Here is a 19,328-nt window from a genome sequence, read left to right as displayed (position 1 = left end):
GACATAGAATCATTGAGAGCTCGCATTTGCAAGTTAGATAGCCCGGCATGTGAGTTTCCGGGTCGGTTTCTTTCTTCTTCACTGTCCATAGCTTCCTGAAAACTTAGACAAGGTAAAGTTAGATTAAAAACCTCTCACACTCAGGTGTTTATCCTTGCCCACACACGTGTTTCACTCAATTTGGTAGTCACTCAAGAGAGTTTTCCTCAAAGTTCTAAGAGAACAAACTAGATATCCCAAAATGAGAATTCCAAGTGAAACACCCAAGAGACAAGATAGAAAGACAAGAGATTTAACAAGGGGAATCCGTATTAACCACCTCCAAGACCGGATTTCTCCTCGGCCAGCAGGATTACTCTTCTACCACCAAACCACAATCGAAAACTTTTTGAAAACTTTTCTTTCTTTTTTTTTTTTTGATTAGATCTTTCTTTTTTTTTTTTTTTTCTAAGAATGGCTGGTAAAGAGGGGCCCGGATTTAAAGATAGCTAGAAGAAGAATTTTTTTTTTTTTATATAGGTGAGAAAGATGGAATGAAAAGAGATACCGGAAGAGTGGCTCTGATACCACTTGAAGAACCCTAAAGAACGAACACTCAACCGGTTCTGATGATATGAACTCGATCTGAAGAGATAGAGAACTGATGGATTGTTTAGTGACACAAAGGGATGCGGAAGTCCCAATGATACTACTAGAACTCTCAATGGCCGCTTGATTTGACACACAAGTCCGACTCAAAGAAAGGGAATTCACTTGGAGATAACCTCACCAAGGGAAAAAGAATGTTCTAATCAAAGAACAAAGAAAGAACACTCAAAATGAATAAGGAAAATCGATTATTTTATCTCAATGAGGTGTTCACATACTTATACAACTTGTAGTCAAAGATAATAAGTAGAATGTGTGAAAAAGAGACATAGAAAATAGATAGAAGTCCAGATCTAGTCAAAGCACAGAAATTAATGTTGACTGGTCGATTTGAACCCTTAGGCTACTCTTGTCCAGGTTCGATGTATCCGATAGCACGTCCCGCGGTGAGAAGAAGTACACGGCCGGGTCGTTCTTCATGTACGGACGGATGACTTTCATGAACGGTTCCGGGCCAAAAGGTGGCTAAGTCTTCGGACAGCCTCAAGAGTCTTGCCTTAGAGAGATTTGGCTGATCAAAGTTCATGAACTGATCGAAGTGTCGGATCAGTTCATCAGAACGATCGCTGGTTCGGCCGAGACGGCTTAGGAGAGAGAGACCATGGTCGGATTTGGATTCCACTCGACCAACTTCACTTCTGACTTGACCGATGGCCTTAGCATGACGAACAGGACGGGAAAGACGAACTTCAGTACGGTTGGTTTGGCCATCTGGTCGCGGGTTATGCTGAAGCTCCAAACCGGACGAGTGCGGGTCAAGACGGTACACGGCCCAGGCGGTATGTTCGGCCCGATCGATGGACTGAACCTCAGTTGCGTTGTTCCGGACGTTCTGATCCTCGTTCTGATCTGAATCCATGGATTGATCTTCGGACTGGGGCACATCAGTTTGTTCCTCGGAATTCCGTCGGAATATTCCGACGGAATTCCGAGGAAAATTCATCTCGTCGGAATATTCCGACGGAATACCGAGGAAACTAGTATTCCTCGGAAAAAACCGATGAATTCCGAGGAAATATTATAGACGTTAGAGAGCCGTTGGAGAGCCGTTGGGGGATTTTAAAAATTCCGAGGAAATTCCGACGAACTAGCCGTTTGCATCGGAATTCCGTCGGAATTTCCTCGGACCGTCGGCAGAATTTCAACTATAAATACAAGCACCCCTCTTCCTCTTCATTCACTCCATATCTTCATCCTCCCTCTCACTTTCTTTACACACGAATTTGATTCATAAAAAACATGTCTTCTTCAAATTATTTTCGTTCTTGGATCGATCGACCTCATTTGGATCCGAACATGAGATTGCTTACGGAAGAATACCAACAAGGTATAACCGAATTCATGGGGTTAGTTCACCGACAACCGGAAGCAAAAACAGGTATGTTAAGATGTCCTTGCTCTAATTGTAAAAATAAAAAAGTTATTAAAGAATGGGATGTTTGGACTCATCTATATTTGAGTGGGTTTACACGAAGTTACAAAATTTTGTATCATCATGGAGAAACTGATTATGAACTTGGTAGTACTAGCGAACCTCAGCCAGCGGTTAGATTAGAAGATCCAATTAGAACGGATGTAGATTACGGTGTAGGTACTGAGCAGATGGTAAATGATCATTTTAGAGGGGAAGATTTACCCAATGCCGAAGCTAGGAGATTTTATGATATGTTGGATGCTGGAAAGCAACCATTGTACGAAGGTTGCAGAGATGGTCATTCAGCTTTATCATCTGCTACAAGATTGATGGGCATTAAGACGGATTATAATTTGGCTGAAGACTGTGTGGATGCGATTGCTGATTATGTAAAAGGTATTCTACCCGAAGATAATGTAGCTCCTGGCTCATACTACGAGGTTCAGAAACTCGTAGCTGGTCTTGGTTTATCGTATCAGGTAATAGATGTATGCAGAGACAACTGCATGATTTATTGGAGGGCGGATGAACAGCGGGTTTCATGCAAATTTTGTGGGAAGCCTCGTTATAAAGATACGAGTGGAAGAGTTCCAGTACCATATAAAAGGATGTGGTATTTGCCTTTGACGGAAAGGTTGCAGAGGCTGTATCTGTCTGAACGCACAGCGAAACCAATGAGATGGCATGCGGAGCACTCAACAGATGGTGAGATCAGACATCCTTCAGATGCAAAAGCGTGGAAGCATTTCCAATCAAAGTATCCCGACTTTGCGTATGAGAGAAGAAATGTCTACCTTGGATTATGTACTGATGGTTTCAGCCCGTTTGGCAAGAGTGGAAGACAGTATTCTCTATGGCAGTCATTCTTACACCATACAACCTACCCCCTAACTTGTGCTTGCGACGAGAGTTTTTGTTTCTCTCGATTCTCGTTCCCGGACCAGAGCATCCTAAGAGATCACTTGATGTGTTTCTTCAGCCACTAATATATGAGTTGCAACAACTATGGACTCAAGGTGCTGAAACATACGATGTTTCATATAAAGAAAACTTTCAAATGCGGGCAGTACTAATGTGGACAATAAGTGATTTTCCAGCATATGGTATGTTATATGGATGGACAACGCATGGAAGGCTATCATGTCCATATTGTCAAGATAACACTGATGCTTTCCAACTAAAACACGGAAGGAAAACGTGTTGGTTTGACTGTCACAGGAGATTTCTACCACCAGATCATCCATATCGTAGAAGTAGGAATTTGTTTACGAAGAACAAGAAGGTTTTTGACAGTCCACCTCCGGAAATTCGTGGGAAAGATTTGAAGACACAACTTAGAGATTTTGGTGCAGAAAGGACGCCAGACGTCGGTGGACATGAGCATTTTCCGGTAGATGGTGTTGGAAACCTACATAACTGGCACAAAAAAAGTATTTTTTGGGATCTGCCATACTGGGAGGATCATCTACTAAGGCATAATTTAGATGTCATGCATATCGAGAAGAACTTTTTTGACAATCTCATGAACACGATCCTTAATGTTCAAGGTAAAACAAAGGATAATTTGAAGTCAAGACTGGATTTAGTCGATATATGTGCTCGTTCAGAACTTCATGTTGATGAGAGTGGTAGGGCTCCTTTTCCCATATACCGACTTGATGCAGCGGGAAAGGATGCGTTCTTTGATTGGATTTCAAACGATGTGGAATTTCCAGACGGTTACGCATCTAATTTGCGTAACTGTATCGACAGAAAGGAAGGAAAGTTTACTGGCTTGAAAAGCCATGATTGCCATGTAATGATGCAGCGTCTCCTTCCGTTTGCCTTCAAGGAACTATTACCACGAAATGTTCATGAAGCAATTGCAGGGATAAGTGGTTTCTTCCGCGATTTATGCACAAGATCAGTGACTCTTGAAGGTATTGAAAATTTGAAGACTAACATAGCTGTGATTCAGTGCAACCTTGAGAAGATATTTCCTCCCTCATTTTTTGATGTTATGGAGCATCTTGTTATTCACCTGGTAAGAGAATTGGAACTTGGTGGTCCTGTGCAGTATAGATGGATGTATCTGTATGAGCGGTATATGTTCCATTTGAAGAAGATGGTGAAAAATTTAAGTAGGGTGGAAGGGTCTATAGTCGCACAGATGATCAATGAAGAAACTTCAAACTTTGCCGAGTACTACTTTCCAGCAGAAGTTCAGACCAAAAACAGAAGACCTGCTCGGCATGATGATAGAGGCGAACGGGCAACATATCATTGGAAGGTTCCAGACATTTTCACAGACGTTGGACGACTTAGCGGAAAACCAAAGGACCGTCGACTTACTGATCAGGAGCGCAGTCATTTGCAAACATATTTACTCACCAACTGCGAAGATGTTCTTCAATATGAAAGGATTTTCATGGCAGAAAAGCGGTTAGAATATAGATACGCCACAGAGGACGAACTAGAAGAAATGAAGCAGAGAGAATTTGGTGGATGGATGTTTACTTATGTGAGTGATGGTTTCGCCAGAGGTGAAACATTTGACGATTGGATACGCGAGATGGTCGTTGGACCAAACTTTGTTGTGAAGTCATATCCGAGATTTTGTACTCGAGGATATGCATTCACAACTCAGAAGAGGAGACGTTCGAGTACGACTTACGATGCTGGTGTTTGTTCTGCATCAGGAGATGATGTATACTACGGACACATAAATGAGATTTTAGAAATCAAGTATTTGGGCATGGTTGGATTGCGCTGTACTGTTTTCTATTGTGACTGGCACGACAACACTCCAGATCGAGGTGTGAGAACAGATGCATTTGGTGTTACATCAGTAAATTCAAGACGGAAGCTGCAATATTATGATCCTTTCATTCTTGCTTCTCAGGCCGATCAGGTTTGTTATATCAAGTACCCCCAGGTAAGGAACAGAGATGATCCATGGGTTACTGTTACAAGACTCAACCCGAGAGGCCGAGTTCAGGGAAGTTCTGAGCTGGAAGACCCACTACAACCAAGCACATCCGGCAACTTAAGTGCAGCAGAAGATTTAGGTGGAGTTGGCCTTGTAGTCGATTTAACCGACTTCGGAGAAGAAGCCGCCGTTCACGTAGAGGATGAACCAGTGATTGGAGAGTTTCACCAAGATCCAGATTCAGATTCATCTGGTGATGACGACTCGGAAACAGACTAGCGTCGACCTTTTTTTTTTTTTTTTTTAAGGAAAATTCCGAGGAAAGTCCGAGGACAGATAGGTTTTTCTCGGAATTTCCTCGGAATAGATCTTCTCGATTGAAAACCCCAAGTTCCTCGGAATTTCCTCGGAATTTTCCGAAGGAATTCCGAGGAACTCTTTATGTTCGTCGGCATTTCCTCGGAAAATTCCGAGGAAATTCCGAGGAATTGGGGATTTGATTATAGATTCTTTTTCCTCGGAATCTCCTCGGTATATTCCGAGGGAATTCCGACGAACATAAGGATTTCCTCGGAATCTCCTCGGTATATTCCGAGGAAATTCCGAGGAACTTGGGGTTTTAAATCGAAAACTACGTTTTACGGATTGAATAACACGTATATAACCTTCATTAAGTGTCATAACCAGATTATGATGTTTGGAACTATGAACTTTGGTGTTTTATCCAATAACAAATACTTTTACGATTGCATGAACGAAAACCACACAACATAAGAGAAACACTTATACACTTTAATAAACGGTAAAGGGAATACTTACAATTTTTTTTTGAAATTGTGTTATTTCATGGTTTATGATCATCTATACAAAGAATCCTCAATGGTATGCATTATAATTGTATAAGAAATGAAATACGGCGAAAATAATCGATGTTTTAAAACCCCAAACCCTGGTTCCTCAGAAATTCCTCGGAGATTACCGAGGGTATTCCGAGGAATCCTGGTTCGTCGGAATATTTTCATTTAACCGGGTAAACCAAGCCGCCAAATATTTCGGGAAAATTGAATCAAAGAATTCCGAGGAAATTCCGACGGAAATATAAAATATTTCCGAGGAAATTCCGACGGATAGTTTCCGTCGGACGCCTCATAATATTAGGGCGAGCCCGATCTTCTTCCCCATTTCTCTCTTTCTCTCCGCGCCGCACAGCCTCTCCTCTCGCGATTTCCGGCGACTCCACCATTCTCTCTCGCGTTTTTCCGGCGAATCTCCCCTAATCCTCCCCCATAATCATGTAAGAACCCTATCCCACTCTTTTAGGTTAGATTTGTATGGTTTTTAAGTAGATTTGATGATTTTGGAATGAGATTTATAGATTTTGTTAGGGTGAATGGTAGATTTGTGTAAAATCGAGTTTGATTATGTATTTCACTTGATTTGAATTTTTTTTTTAGTTTTTATTAATTTTGTGGTTATAAAAATCGAATTTGAAATTATATATATATATTGAAAACTTTTTTTAAGATTAAAAATCATTTATATAATATTTAAAAACATTTTTTTAGTGGTTATAAAACGTTTTATGTATTTTATATGTAAAATATAAATTTCTATATTTATTAAACTTTTTTAATATTATGAAAACTATTTTTGTAATTATTTAACATTTTAAACATTTTTAAAACTATTTTTCGTAATTATTATGTTTTTGGGATTTATTTAAACTATTTTTAAAATTTTTAAACTATTTTTTATTTATTAAAACTTTTTTATTAATTATTAAACTATTTATATTTTTGTGATTAAAAACTATGTTTTTTAACTATTTTTTATTTAAACTGTTTTTTTTAATTAAAATTATTAGAACTAATTTTTAAATAAGTTTTTTTTTTAATTTACAGGTCTAATGATGATCAGATCCGGCCTCGCCAGCGTCGTAGCCGGGGTGGTATGGGGAGCCAGTCTCGGGGTTCTTCCAGCCATGTTCAGGATTCCGTTTCGCCCCACAGCTCATACCATACATCTCCCTCTCCATTACTCGCTCCTGCTGCTCCCGCTCCCGCTGCTGCACCCGCTCCTGGTCCCGCTGCTGCACCCGGTCCTCTGGGAGTGATGAGGGTTGCGGAGTTGGTTCGACAGCCCGGTCATATCCACATGGACATGGTCAAACATGGTAATTTAAACTTTTATTTTTTAAACTATTTTTTATTTAAACTATTTTTTTATTAATAATTTTTTTTTTATTAGGTTCAACCGATCCGGGAACGGGATCAGCGCATGGATCAACCGTATGATGTACTCGGCCCTCGACAGCGGACATCCGACTTTCACTCACTTCCCTGTCGAGAAGCAGCATCTGTGGTTTCGTCAGTTTGCGGTAAGTATTCTAATTTTTAAATTATATTTTTAATATTATTAAAACTATTTTTTGTAATTATTAAACTATATTCATAGACAATTTAAATATTATTAAAACTTATTTTTTTAATTATTAAACTATTTTATATTTATTAAAACGACGATTTTTGTAATTATTAAACTATTATATTTTTGTGCTTAAAAACTATTTTTAAACTATTTCAGCAAGAATTCAACTGGAATGCCGATGATACGCTCTCTATCTATCACCATTTTGTCCATAAAGTTATGGACAACTATGGGAAGCAGATGTACGAGTGGAAGAAGAAGTGGGAAGTAAACAAGGTACTTGTCTAATTTATTAACAATTTTTAATTTATTAAACTATTTTTAAAATTATTAAACTTTTTTTTTTTAAATTAAAAGGTCCCAAAGTCGATGAACGACACGGTCTGGAAGGAGTTGTATGCGCATTGGGATAAAGAAGAGACGAAAGAAACTTCTTCCACCAACTCCAACAACCGCAGGAGCGACCGTAAAGGAAAGGGCATCTACAAGCATAACTTGGGGTGCTCAATCTATTGCCACTCTGGCGGATCGCATGGTAAGTTCAACCGCTTTTTCTTCAATTATTTAAGTTTCAGAATTTAATTTTTTATGCATTTTTTCAAATTTCTAATCTTTGTTTAATTTATTTTTTTTTCAAGGCGGAAGAAAATGAGGGCGAGCCGGTTGATGATCTCACCCTAATGAAAAGGGCGTATACCAACAAGAAGACCGGCCAGATTGATGATGGTCTTGTGAGGGACGTGGTCGACCTGGTCCAAACTCAGGTGTATGACGAAGTGTCTCAGCTTCAAACTGATGATGACGATTCGACGGCCTCGACCAACTTGTCTCGGGTTCGAATCAACGAAATCGTTGAATCGGTAAGTTTTTTTTTTTTTAAAGTTCAACTTAATTATTTCTTGATTTTTATTTTATCATCAATTTAAATTATCTAAACTTGGTTATTTATATTTCAGTCGGTTCCAAAGAAAAAGGGACGTTTGGTCGGTTTGGGTCGTCGCTCCCGGTCGGCTGTTCCTTCTTCTGCACCACATGCGTATGTTGATCCAGAAGTTCTTACGGCTCAGCTGAAGGACAAGGATGATCGGATATCTGCGTTGGAGACCCAGATGGCAGCTCAACAGGCGGGCTATGAGACCCAGAAGAGGCTGAACGAGCAGATGATGGAGATGATGAAGAGGATGTACCCGAACGAGACGTTCCCGAACATTCAAGACCCGTAGTTTTTTTTTTTCCAAAAACTCTGAATGTTTTATTTAAATTTGAATATTATCTACTATGTTTTATTTTATGTTTTATTCAATTTTAATTTTAAATTTTAAAAATTTTAATTTTTAAAAATAAAATTAATTTTAAAAAAAAATAAATTTTTTAAAAAAATAAATTTTTTCAAAATTCCGAGGGAATGGAGTTCCTCGAAAAATTCCGAGGAACTTTCTCCCCTCGGCAAATTCCGACGAACATTGAGTTCCTCGGAATTTTCCGAGGGAAAAAGTTCCTCGGAATTTTCCGAGAAACCCCATTCCCTCGGAATTTTCCGAGGGAAGAAAGTTCCTCGGAAAAGTCCGAGGAACATTTGTTCCTCGGTATTTTCCGATAACCTTCCGAGGAATATTTCGTCGAAACTTCCGAGGATTGGACCATCGGAATTCCCTCGGTATTTTCCGAGGAACCTTCCGACGAACTTCGTGTCCTCGGAGTTTCCTCGGAATTTTGTTTCGTCGGAATGCCGACGGAATTCCGAGGAAGTATGAATTTCCGAGGAGATATTTCCGAGGACTAGTTTCGTCGGTATGTCCTCGGAATAGCGTTATTCCGACGACATACCGACGATTTTTTCCCTCAGTATCCCGATGTTTTCTTGTAGTGGAGATCTCGAGGTTCGATGGAACTCGCCGGCGTGAAGACAGTGCGGTGAAGAACGGTTATGGGTTCGTTTGGAGGCTTGTCTGTCTCACAGCTCCGACGAACGCGGGTCTTGATGGTGTGGCTCCGGCGGCGTAGAGGCGGAGGCGGTTAAGTTGAAGCTGTTGCAACGCGTGTTCGCGTGAATGGAGCAGATCTCTCCACGTGTCCTGCTTCTTTGACTGCCTATCCGACCAGCCCGTCCGGTTTCTGTGTCTTGGGCGAGGGCCCATTAAGGTTTCTTTTTTGTTAAGCATGGTGGTTTTTGGGCTTTGTGCTGGTTTATGATGTACTCGGGCTTTGGCCGATTACTGGGCTTGGCTCATTTATTTAATCTAAAAAAAACATTGACGGGAAAAAAAAGAATAGAAAAGATACACCAATCACCAATGCACCATTTACTTCTTATATTATATCTGGGTTTGATTTCATGTGTGTCTAATCGTAGATCGGAACAAAAACTATTTCAATCAGAACAAGTGATTTTTTTTTGTCAACCATTTATAATTTATATTGAAAAGCCATTTAAAGCCATTTTACAAGCAGAGCCCGAGAGAGAATTTAAATCCAATACACTTGTATTTCCACATTGGCCCAAATGATAAGCATGAAAACACTAGCCAGCCACGTGTTGAAATAATATGGGTTTAGATGACGTCATTGGCGAAGCTCGACTCCTCTGGAACATTGCCGAAGAAGCGTCTCCTGGTTCTCCATCTGAGGTATCACTACTGTAGTCATCAGACTCATCACTTCCAGGATCCCAATTCGAAATCTGCAGGTAAACCTTCTGTTGATCGCCGGATTGATAGTGAATCTGAATCTGAAACGTCGGTGAGTTATGCCCATAGACAAATAAGATCAAGCACTCCTTGGCGCACCACCTAACACAGCGAAGAGACACCCTTTCTCCATGCTCGAAATCAGTTGATCTGGATCTCTTAAAACTTCTATCTGAAGAGAAACTCCGCTCCAAAACATCTCACTAGAGGGATCGTAGATTTAGTCTCAAAAGAGAGAAGAACAAGCATTACCGGAGAAAACAGAGAGATTTACAAATCAATCCAGTAATATAACAATCTGATAGAAAATCAGAGAGTGAACATTAAATTTCAGAAGGTGAGAAGGTAATAAAACGAAACAAAAGGAAACCGAAAACATCGGACTTTAAGCCGGACTTAGCCGGAGTCACACCGATCTGAGGATATACAAGATAGGACCCAAAAACCCAAAAGAAATGGAGGTGACCGACGACTAGGGTCGCCGCCGGCCACCGTACACGATGAAATTTAGTTGCGACTTTTTAGAGAAAAGGAAGAGCAAACTTCTAGAGAGAGCAAGTGATTATTTAATTATTTCTAAACACTTTTGTTATATTGACTAATTGGATTTTATTTTTCTTTAATTCTTAAGAATAAGAATATGGAGAATTTGATTGAAAAATGAAGGATATTTTGTTTGGAAAGGAACGAATTTAAAATATGCTTTTTTCAAACGCATATGATTCTAAAATCTTATGAATAAGAATATGGAGAATTTGTGTTATTGACTAATGGTATAGTTTCAAAATAAAATCTTATATGAAAGTATTTTTCCAAATTTTCCCAAATATTCTACTATATGCAGAATATATTAAGCAGTCATATTTTGTTAATTGTTTAAATTTCTCTTAATTACTGTATGTAGAAAAGAATAGGCTACCGTCGAAGAAAGTAAAAAATATTTACAAAAATTCAGTATTACGTATCAAAACTGAAGCCAGAAATAACAAAGATTATTATTTGACAAATATTTGTTATAATATGAGAAACGTTTTCAAAAAGCAAACTATATTTTTCTAAAAAAATTGTATAAAATAGTAGATGAATCTCCACTCACAGGAAAATTGTATAAAGTAGTAGATCGATGAATTCATGCAATCAGCAGGTTGTCAATGTATTGTAAAACAGGATGAGCAATCACCACATTATTGATCTATGAGTTCTTCCCTCGTATTCGAGACATGATATTTGATTTTGCAAAGTGTCAAGAGCAATGGACACAATATTAATCTTCTTTTTTCAAAGCTAGATAATTATGATATTACAAACTATAAAAAAATATTACAGACGATTCTACAACCAACAATTCTACCTGCCTTATTAGGATTCACGTCTAATAGTTTAAAAGTACTTCTTGTGCCATGCTAGCTGCAGATCTCTTGTAAGTTTTTTCTCCATTAATTCGCATAATTCTACTTTTTCTGGAAATCGAAACCCAGACTTACTCGTGTAGAAGCATTAATGAACCCTTAGTCAAACCACTGGACCATGGGGGCCTCTACGACACAATATTAATCCATGACTATTATGGTATTGTTAAAACAATTCAGACTAGGCCTGGACATTTTAACCTGGACTCGAAAACCCGAACCGGAACCGACCCAAAAATACTCGATCCGAAATCGGATCGAAAATTTACAAATACCTTGAGTCTAAAATTTTTTTACCCAAAAGAACCGGAACCGAAAAGAACTGACCTGAATAGACCCGAATCCGAAAAGAACCGATCCGAATAGACAATACCCGATAAGAACCGATTTGTACACGACTTAAAAACATGCATATTTAAAACTATGATGTTTTCGTGTTCTATTTTATATATATTATTTTATGTTTTAATTGAAATATCTTTTGTTAACAAATATCAACTAATTTGATGGAGTTTGGTATATAATATCCTTTTCAGATCTTAAATACCTAAATCAGATCCGGATCCGAGATGGACCTGAAATATTACGGGGATTTTATGGATATTTTAATTATAGACCCAATCCAAACCGACCAAAACCTGAGAAGAAGCGATCCGAACCCGAACCGAAAATTTCTAATAGCTATTAGATCTAAATATTTAAGACCCAAAAGATCTAAACCCGAAAAGAACCAGCCTGAACCCGATCTGAAGATCCGAACGTCCGGACCTAATTCAGACAGCACAGTGATTGTATTATACTCGGAGACTAACATCCGCTTCATATACAAACAGAAACGATCTTAGTTTATATTAATATATATGAATTGAGATACCAATGGCAAATAATTGTAATTGATCTAGTTAAGAAAGGATTTACTAAAAAAAAGTTCGAGAATGGCTCTCACGCCGTCATGTCATCAGCACTTATGTAAATAAGTATTGATTTAAAGGGTACTTTTGTTTTTTGCTTCTCTATTAATACTAAGATATGAAAAAGGCAACTTGGTCCCATTTTCGTTTTTTGGTTTGTTTTTTTCTCTTAAACCAAAGAATATAGGCTTAGAATTTAAAAGGCCAAGATTATATAAATAAAAAAGTCTTTAAGAAGCTGTTTTTTAATTTGTTATATTGCATAACAAATCGCCAGCCCAACATTTTAATACAAAATACTCGAACATTTATTCGATTATCTGAATTAGAATACACAAAATATCCAAAAAGTTACTTAAAACTTGATCCGAAGACATGAAAAATACCTGAACATTTATCCGATTATCTGAATTATATTTTTTAAAATCAAAAGAAAATTCTAAAACCCAAAAAAATACCAGAAAATTCAGATCCAAAATTTTTAAAATACCCATAAAATAAAAATATACTGAAACAATCATATAATCTAATATATATCAAAAGTTTCAGGTATATCGGATACTCCATCGGGTTTTGGATTCGGGTCGGGTCTAAGACCGATCCTCCACAACAAGACCCAAAGAGTAAAAAATCGGTTCCTACTGAACCAAGACTTTTAGGATCGGTTTCGGGTCCACGGGATAAAATGGCCGGGGCTAAATTGCTTAATTCAGACAACAGTTTAAAAAACATAAAAGATAGGAGCCACAGCAAAGCTTTTGAAGACGTTTCTTTTGTTATACAATTAGACCCTACTTCTTTTGTAACCGGCCAAGTATTGTTCAGTTAAAGTGGAAGACTGAAAAGAGAAAGAAACGTCAATAATAAAAGATGCGGAGAGAGAAATTGTTGTGGTTATAAAAGCTACGTCAATAATAGTATCTAATCTAATATCGATGTAACTATTTGGGATAAGGAAGAGCCTCTGATCAACATGTTTGGAGATAAGAAAGTACATTACCCCCAAGGAGAATCTTGTTGGGAAGAAGATAAACATATGTTTGGAACAAAGAGACTTTACAACACTATGAAGATGGAGCTAGAGACGTACATGGACTATGATGATTGGAACTTAGCACAGAACCTTATAGTCAACAGGTGTGACCCGTTGCCTACAAGCCGGTGCTTAGCAAGAGCTTCCTGATGATAGAAACGTAAGGTGGAGAAACAACTTTCTATGTTTTGTAATCCATTTGCTTGTCTAATCTTTTGCTTTATTTTGAAACAAATTGTAACATTTCCACTTATGTTTGACTTTAACTAGTTGAGTTGAAAGTGGCCAAAAAGGACATTCATGGAATATTATAATAAAAACCATAAGCATCAGATTTTAAGTTACAGAACCAATGGTGCAAACTACCATTGAACCCATTCACCTCTAACACCATTTTCTCAGGTGATAATGCCATCATCTACTCTAAGTTAAAAAGAGAATGGACTTACCTAATGAGACAAAAAAAAAAAAAACACTAACCCAAGTGAATTGGCATTTTCAACTTGGTACTAGAGACATGATTTGAGTCTTGATTCTTCCCATACACATTTGGATTTCTCTGTAGATCGGTAGATTCTGGGGGCATCGAGGCTGCAAGCTTGTGACTGCTGTGTCCATAAGCTGCGCTACATCAGCTGGAGGGTACTGCCTCTCCGTGCACATCTGCAAGTCACGAGAAAAGCAAAGTTCAATGTCTTACTATGACAATGCAGTTTGACTCAGTTTTAGGATGAGTGATACTTCCAAGCAATTTTTCCATTACCTGAATCATGATCCAAGTGGCAACACAGGACGTGATTAACTCTGAAGGCATTTGAGCCTCTTTTTCTCTGAACCATTTTGTGAGATCGAATCGTTGTTAGCCATAGGCTTTGATGCGTCTGAGGGAGATGGGTTGTGATGATGATGCTCAATGCTGCCACTTGCGTGCTCTTCCTCTTTGACTACTATAGAGCTGCGTAACGGCTGATGTTTGCCAATCATGTCTAAGGCTTCTTGGATCATTTTGATGGCATCTTCTCCTTCCTTCACAGATGATGCAGCCTAGAACCGTAGAGTGATAACAACTCAGCAAAAACATATGTAATGTTACAAGAGAATATATAAAAGTGGCTGAATCAATACCGTAATAGCTGCATCCACCATTGCTTTCGCTCTTGTCTTTGAGACCTTGACAATTTCTAGCATCTCTGGCTCCATTTCCTGTCACACAGCACAAATATAAGCTAACTAACGTTAATCAGAAGGTAGAGTTTCCGTGGGCGACACAATATCTACAACTATGAACAATTCGAGATCAGTAGTTCATTACCTTTTCATCTAAAGCATGCTGTAGAGCAAGTGCTCGCTGAATCTCAGCTTCTCGTCCTTTGCTATAATCTATGATACCTGACTGATTAGTCTGATGTGGGATACTAGTGTCGGTTGATACTTTACCATGCAGAATATGAGCATTCATATCACCCTGTAGACAATTAATGGGTCAGGCAAACATTTTAAGCATTTGACTCAGAAATAGTCAAATCCATCTCTCTCTACCTGATTCAGAGAAGGACTCATGGAACAGTCAGCATTTTCAAGTCCATATGGAGGGAAAATAGCAGATAAACCAAGGTTTGGATTCCCATTTTGCTGTGCTTCTTTCTTCATGGATAAACACTTATCAATCTGCCTCCTTAGACCTTCTGGCATGTATTCCAATGGATTTGAAGGCATGCAATCAATGTCCTGTTAAGAAAAAAACAATGGTTCAACGACTGAGACCTTATCATCAATATATAATAAAAGATTAATTACCTTAACTAACTCAACGCCCAAGTCATCGAACAGAACATTGCATTGGTTATGGTCAACAGTGAGAATTTTCCCATCATGAATCTCTCGTGTTATGGGATGGATTGCAATGACTCTGTTCCCAACTGCTAATGGCCGAGCCAAATCTGTGGGAAGCCCTTCCCTAGCACCAGTTCGAAGCTCTGTGTAATGCTTTCTCACAGACTCACGGTACTGCTTGAGTTTCTCCCTCTCTTCCTGTAAGAATCTCTCAGAGAACCTTCGAGCTCTACCAAGAGAGCTACAAAAAAGAAGAGTAAGCTTTAAAATCTACAAATGTTCTCTCAATAACAAAACTTGAACAAACCTTTTAATGACACTCCATTCAAGACGAGTGAGTCTTGGAACGTGACCAAGTCCCACGTGATTTAAGTAATCGACGAACTCCATCTTTGCAAACCAGGGATGGTCGATAGCACTATAAAACCACTCAAATATGCACCTTCGACGTGCCAAGGGATACGACATATAAGTAGAAAGCTCATCCTGAAAATTGGAATTTAAAAAAATATCAGAACCAGAGTTTGAATGCTTTCATAAGAGAAGTTGAAGTTAGAGGCTACTCCACCTTTAATAACAACTCCTGTTCTGAAAGAGATCTGGAACTACGAGGAACTTTATGAACGGTTTCAGAAGATTTAGCTCTTTCTTGTAAGCTTTTCTTCAGACTCGCCTTACGCCTGTTTGGAGGTTTCTGTGGTGGTGAAGTGGCTGGACATGAATCAGAATCTTGTTTAGTTGACACTACTACATCCATAGCAGAATGTTTCTTATCGCTCATTGTAGTAGATTCCTCCAACTCCTTAGCAGTTTTCAACTGTTTTGACTGAGAGGGACCTTGACCAGTGCGTTTTGTTCTAAGATAGGACTTCATATTATGGTTTTCTTGAGCTAACTCCTGTCACACAATAAACCAAATTATATGTCAAGGATCTCTAACTTGATTCAAAGGATAGTAATTACAGATCACAGAGCCTAACTAAGATTAAAATTTAATGTACAAATGAAGCAATATCGAGATACCTTTTTGTTTATGGATTTGTTCTGAGAAGAATCAGGTGGTGATTCATCTCCTAGCTTCTGAAAATTAAAAACAATTCATATGTTAAGCTAAAAAGATGAAAAAGAAAAGGAAATTTAAAGAATTATCTTGCTAACCTTTGGTTTACGTTTTCTTCTTAAACTAGCACTAGTAGGTTCCGGCTGTAGCTTCCCAGCATTACAATCAGTGGAAGCTTGCGTTGAAGGTTTTGGTTTTCTATTGTAAACAGCATTCCCAATAGCAGAGATTGCATGTAGCAGACTCTCATCTGGTTCTGAATTTGCTTTTTCCCCATGACTGCTGGTGGACGTAGTAGCTTCCGGTGAGCTAGGTTTCTCGTCCATGTCGTTTTCTATTCTCTCTTCCTTCAACTGAGGAGATGATTCTGGAACCCAACGCAATATAGTAAAATTAATAAAAGTAATGGCAGGCTCTTCTTTTTTAACCCAATCTACATACTCATTGCCAAAATATAGAAAGGAAAAAAACATAAAAATTCAGGTATATTCAACCAAACATAGCTCACCTGATTCCATCAATGCTGAAGGAAGAAATGAAGCTGATAATTCAGCTAAAGCTTGCAGAGCATCAAATTCATCTACACATGAAAAATACAGGCAATAAGTTTCAGACTCTGAAGAAGACGGTGATACTTATTTTAAAAATGGGCAATGCAGGACTAATAAATATTCAAATCTCACAATAGTAAAGCTTTAAACGGAAAAATATGTAAGAGCCTATAATAGATGATAACTACTTCCACCTTTCCTGATAGAAAGAGATAACCAGTGTTCTAAAAATCAGACTTTTTCAACTTCAAAAATTGGTCTACGGCTCCGACTAAATAATTCTCTACAACCACCGCCTATCGATTTCTAGAACATTGAGATAAGACTGGAACATATTTTTGGAAGTTGTAATGAGGCATCAAGTTAAACTGGTTATTACCTCCGGAAGTAAGTTTGTTATCTATGTTCTTTGGGCTGCGCGGTGAATATGTCCCTCTTGAGGCTTCACGCCCAGCCTTTCGTCTCTTTGACTTAGTTCCGAGCCCCTCAGTGGCACTGCTTGCTCCTCCATTGTCATCAGAAGAATCACCCTCTGCTTCTTCGACTTTTACTCTCTTCTTGTAGACCCTTTTCCCCTTCCGTGGAACCTCCATTTCCCCAACCTCTTCCATATCAGATTCACGCTTCTTTTCTCGGCTACTTCCCACCCATGATTGAGCTTTCCTCGTCCGCGACTTGTTAATGCACAAAGTTAAGTAGTGTTTTTTCAGTAAATCAAGATTATGCAGAAAAATAAATAAAAGGATAATCTAGAGCTCAAGAGGTTACCATTTTCCCCCAGTTCTTTATTGGCGAGTTGTCGCTGAGTTCTTTGGGAGACCCTCCTCCCCTTCTGGATGCCTCTACTAATGCTAATTCTAAGTAACGCTCAACATCATCATTGGCATCAAGTCGTTGCTTTCTGGCTCTTTTATTTGGTGGAGTAGAGCCTTCCCCATCATCCCGTGAAGTCTGTACAGGAACCCGAGGTGTACGTTTGCCAGTGGCACGTTGATGAGTTCCTACATGGATTAAAAATCAAATTTACACATTCTTGAACGTATTGATTTGGCTTCTTCAGAAGAGAATAATATTTAGGAGAATGATGAGTTAGGCACTCTACCATTACCTCGTGCTTGCTTCAAAAACTTGAGACATCCGTCAGTCGATGACGCCACTGGATGATCTTTATCAACTTCCTCTCGAGAATCACTAAGCTGAGGCTTTGCACGTTTGCGCTTTTTCTCTTTCTTCGGTGTTTCTGAAACATCAGGGCCTTCTCCTTCACTGCCACTCCCTTCCTAGAAGAAAATACCATTAGAATGGGATACAAACCAGTCCACATAACCTTCTTAAATACACTAAATGACCCAATAGATTAGCCACATAGGGTAACACAAAACTCAGAGTTAACGGTTTTACTGTTTACTCACGTTAATAACTAGAGGTTATTTTATCATCTAGTCACTTTCACAGAGTGTCATTGGTGTGCCAGCACGTAGTTAAATAGAGTTCTCACCATGACACTGTAATGATCGGTCATCATAGCAATAAGGCCAGCTACAGAGGCAGTTCCTTCCGGAAGAGACAAATATGCCTGGAGGAAGAAGAAGAAGCCAAGTTATATAGGTTTCACATCAAATACTAATTAAAACTGAGATACAAACAAGAGTGTCTTGATTCATACCTTATTCATATTAAAGAGAGCTTCCACCATCTCAACATTCCTGCTATTCCGAATTGCAGCAGCCACCTGGACAAATAATTAGTCTTTAAGAACTCTAATGCCATCAATCATATAACCGAATGTGAGTTAGAGACAGACAGACAGTTAATTTACCTTTCTCCAGTCCTGTCCGTACTTCCGGTAAGCGTCATAGAACCGCTCAAGCTCACCTCTGGTCCATTGAGGTCCCAGCTTATCAGACAATTTCTTCTTCTAACACAATAAGCAAAAAGATAGTTAATACATCACAGAGTAGTAGAAACACATCTGAATTAAAAATGTGAAGAAGAATACTCACACGCAGCTTATTCTCTCTAGAGCTCCTCTTTGGCGAGGGTTGTTCATTAGTGAAACGCTTGTTCACACTCCTCGACTTTCTAACCGTCGGTGCCATTTGCACGTTTCTCTGAAACAAAGAACCTCAAAATATAGTTAGAAACTTAAAAGTGCAATTGTTATAAAAGAGACAACTTTAATTGATAATTGTTCACAAAGTCAGAAGCTTTGAGCACGATTTCGAGGAAATGAGTTGAGAAATTTAAAATTGAAACGCAAAAAATCGAATCGAAACTCCTCAAAATCTGAAACCGATTCGCTCAGAAAGGAAGTAGATTCAAAACGACGTAGCTTTAGAATGAAGAACTTAGACACAAGTGTAGAGAATCCAAACTTTTTTTTTTGGGGACGAAAATTCAAAACGGAAGAAAAAAGGAAAAACCTTTGAAAAACCCTAAATCGAAGC

At 38.6% G+C, this 19,328-nt stretch overlaps 1 protein-coding gene across 1 annotated transcript; it reads right to left on the bottom strand.

Moving 5' to 3' along the window:
• Window positions 1-13,727: 13,727 nt before the first annotated feature.
• LOC106435754 (protein ALWAYS EARLY 2) lies at window positions 13,728-19,117 on the bottom strand. Its single transcript, XM_048764158.1, is given in 19 exon segments — window positions 13,728-14,100; window positions 14,201-14,266; window positions 14,269-14,481; window positions 14,563-14,640; window positions 14,750-14,902; window positions 14,977-15,165; window positions 15,235-15,511; window positions 15,578-15,756; window positions 15,839-16,168; window positions 16,294-16,350; window positions 16,429-16,697; window positions 16,839-16,910; window positions 17,261-17,555; window positions 17,650-17,882; window positions 17,984-18,161; window positions 18,380-18,457; window positions 18,548-18,613; window positions 18,701-18,799; window positions 18,885-19,117. Coding segments are annotated over 19 exon segments (3,093 nt in total). The 5' UTR covers window positions 18,981-19,117; the 3' UTR covers window positions 13,728-13,935.
• Between the last annotated feature and the right edge of the window lie 211 nt (window positions 19,118-19,328).

This window comes from Brassica napus, chromosome A1 (assembly GCF_020379485.1).
Source record: "Brassica napus cultivar Da-Ae chromosome A1, Da-Ae, whole genome shotgun sequence".
Classification (NCBI taxonomy): domain Eukaryota; kingdom Viridiplantae; phylum Streptophyta; class Magnoliopsida; order Brassicales; family Brassicaceae; genus Brassica; species Brassica napus.
The sequence above is the reverse complement of the archived record's forward strand: the minus strand, read 5'-3'. Positions and strand labels throughout refer to the sequence as shown.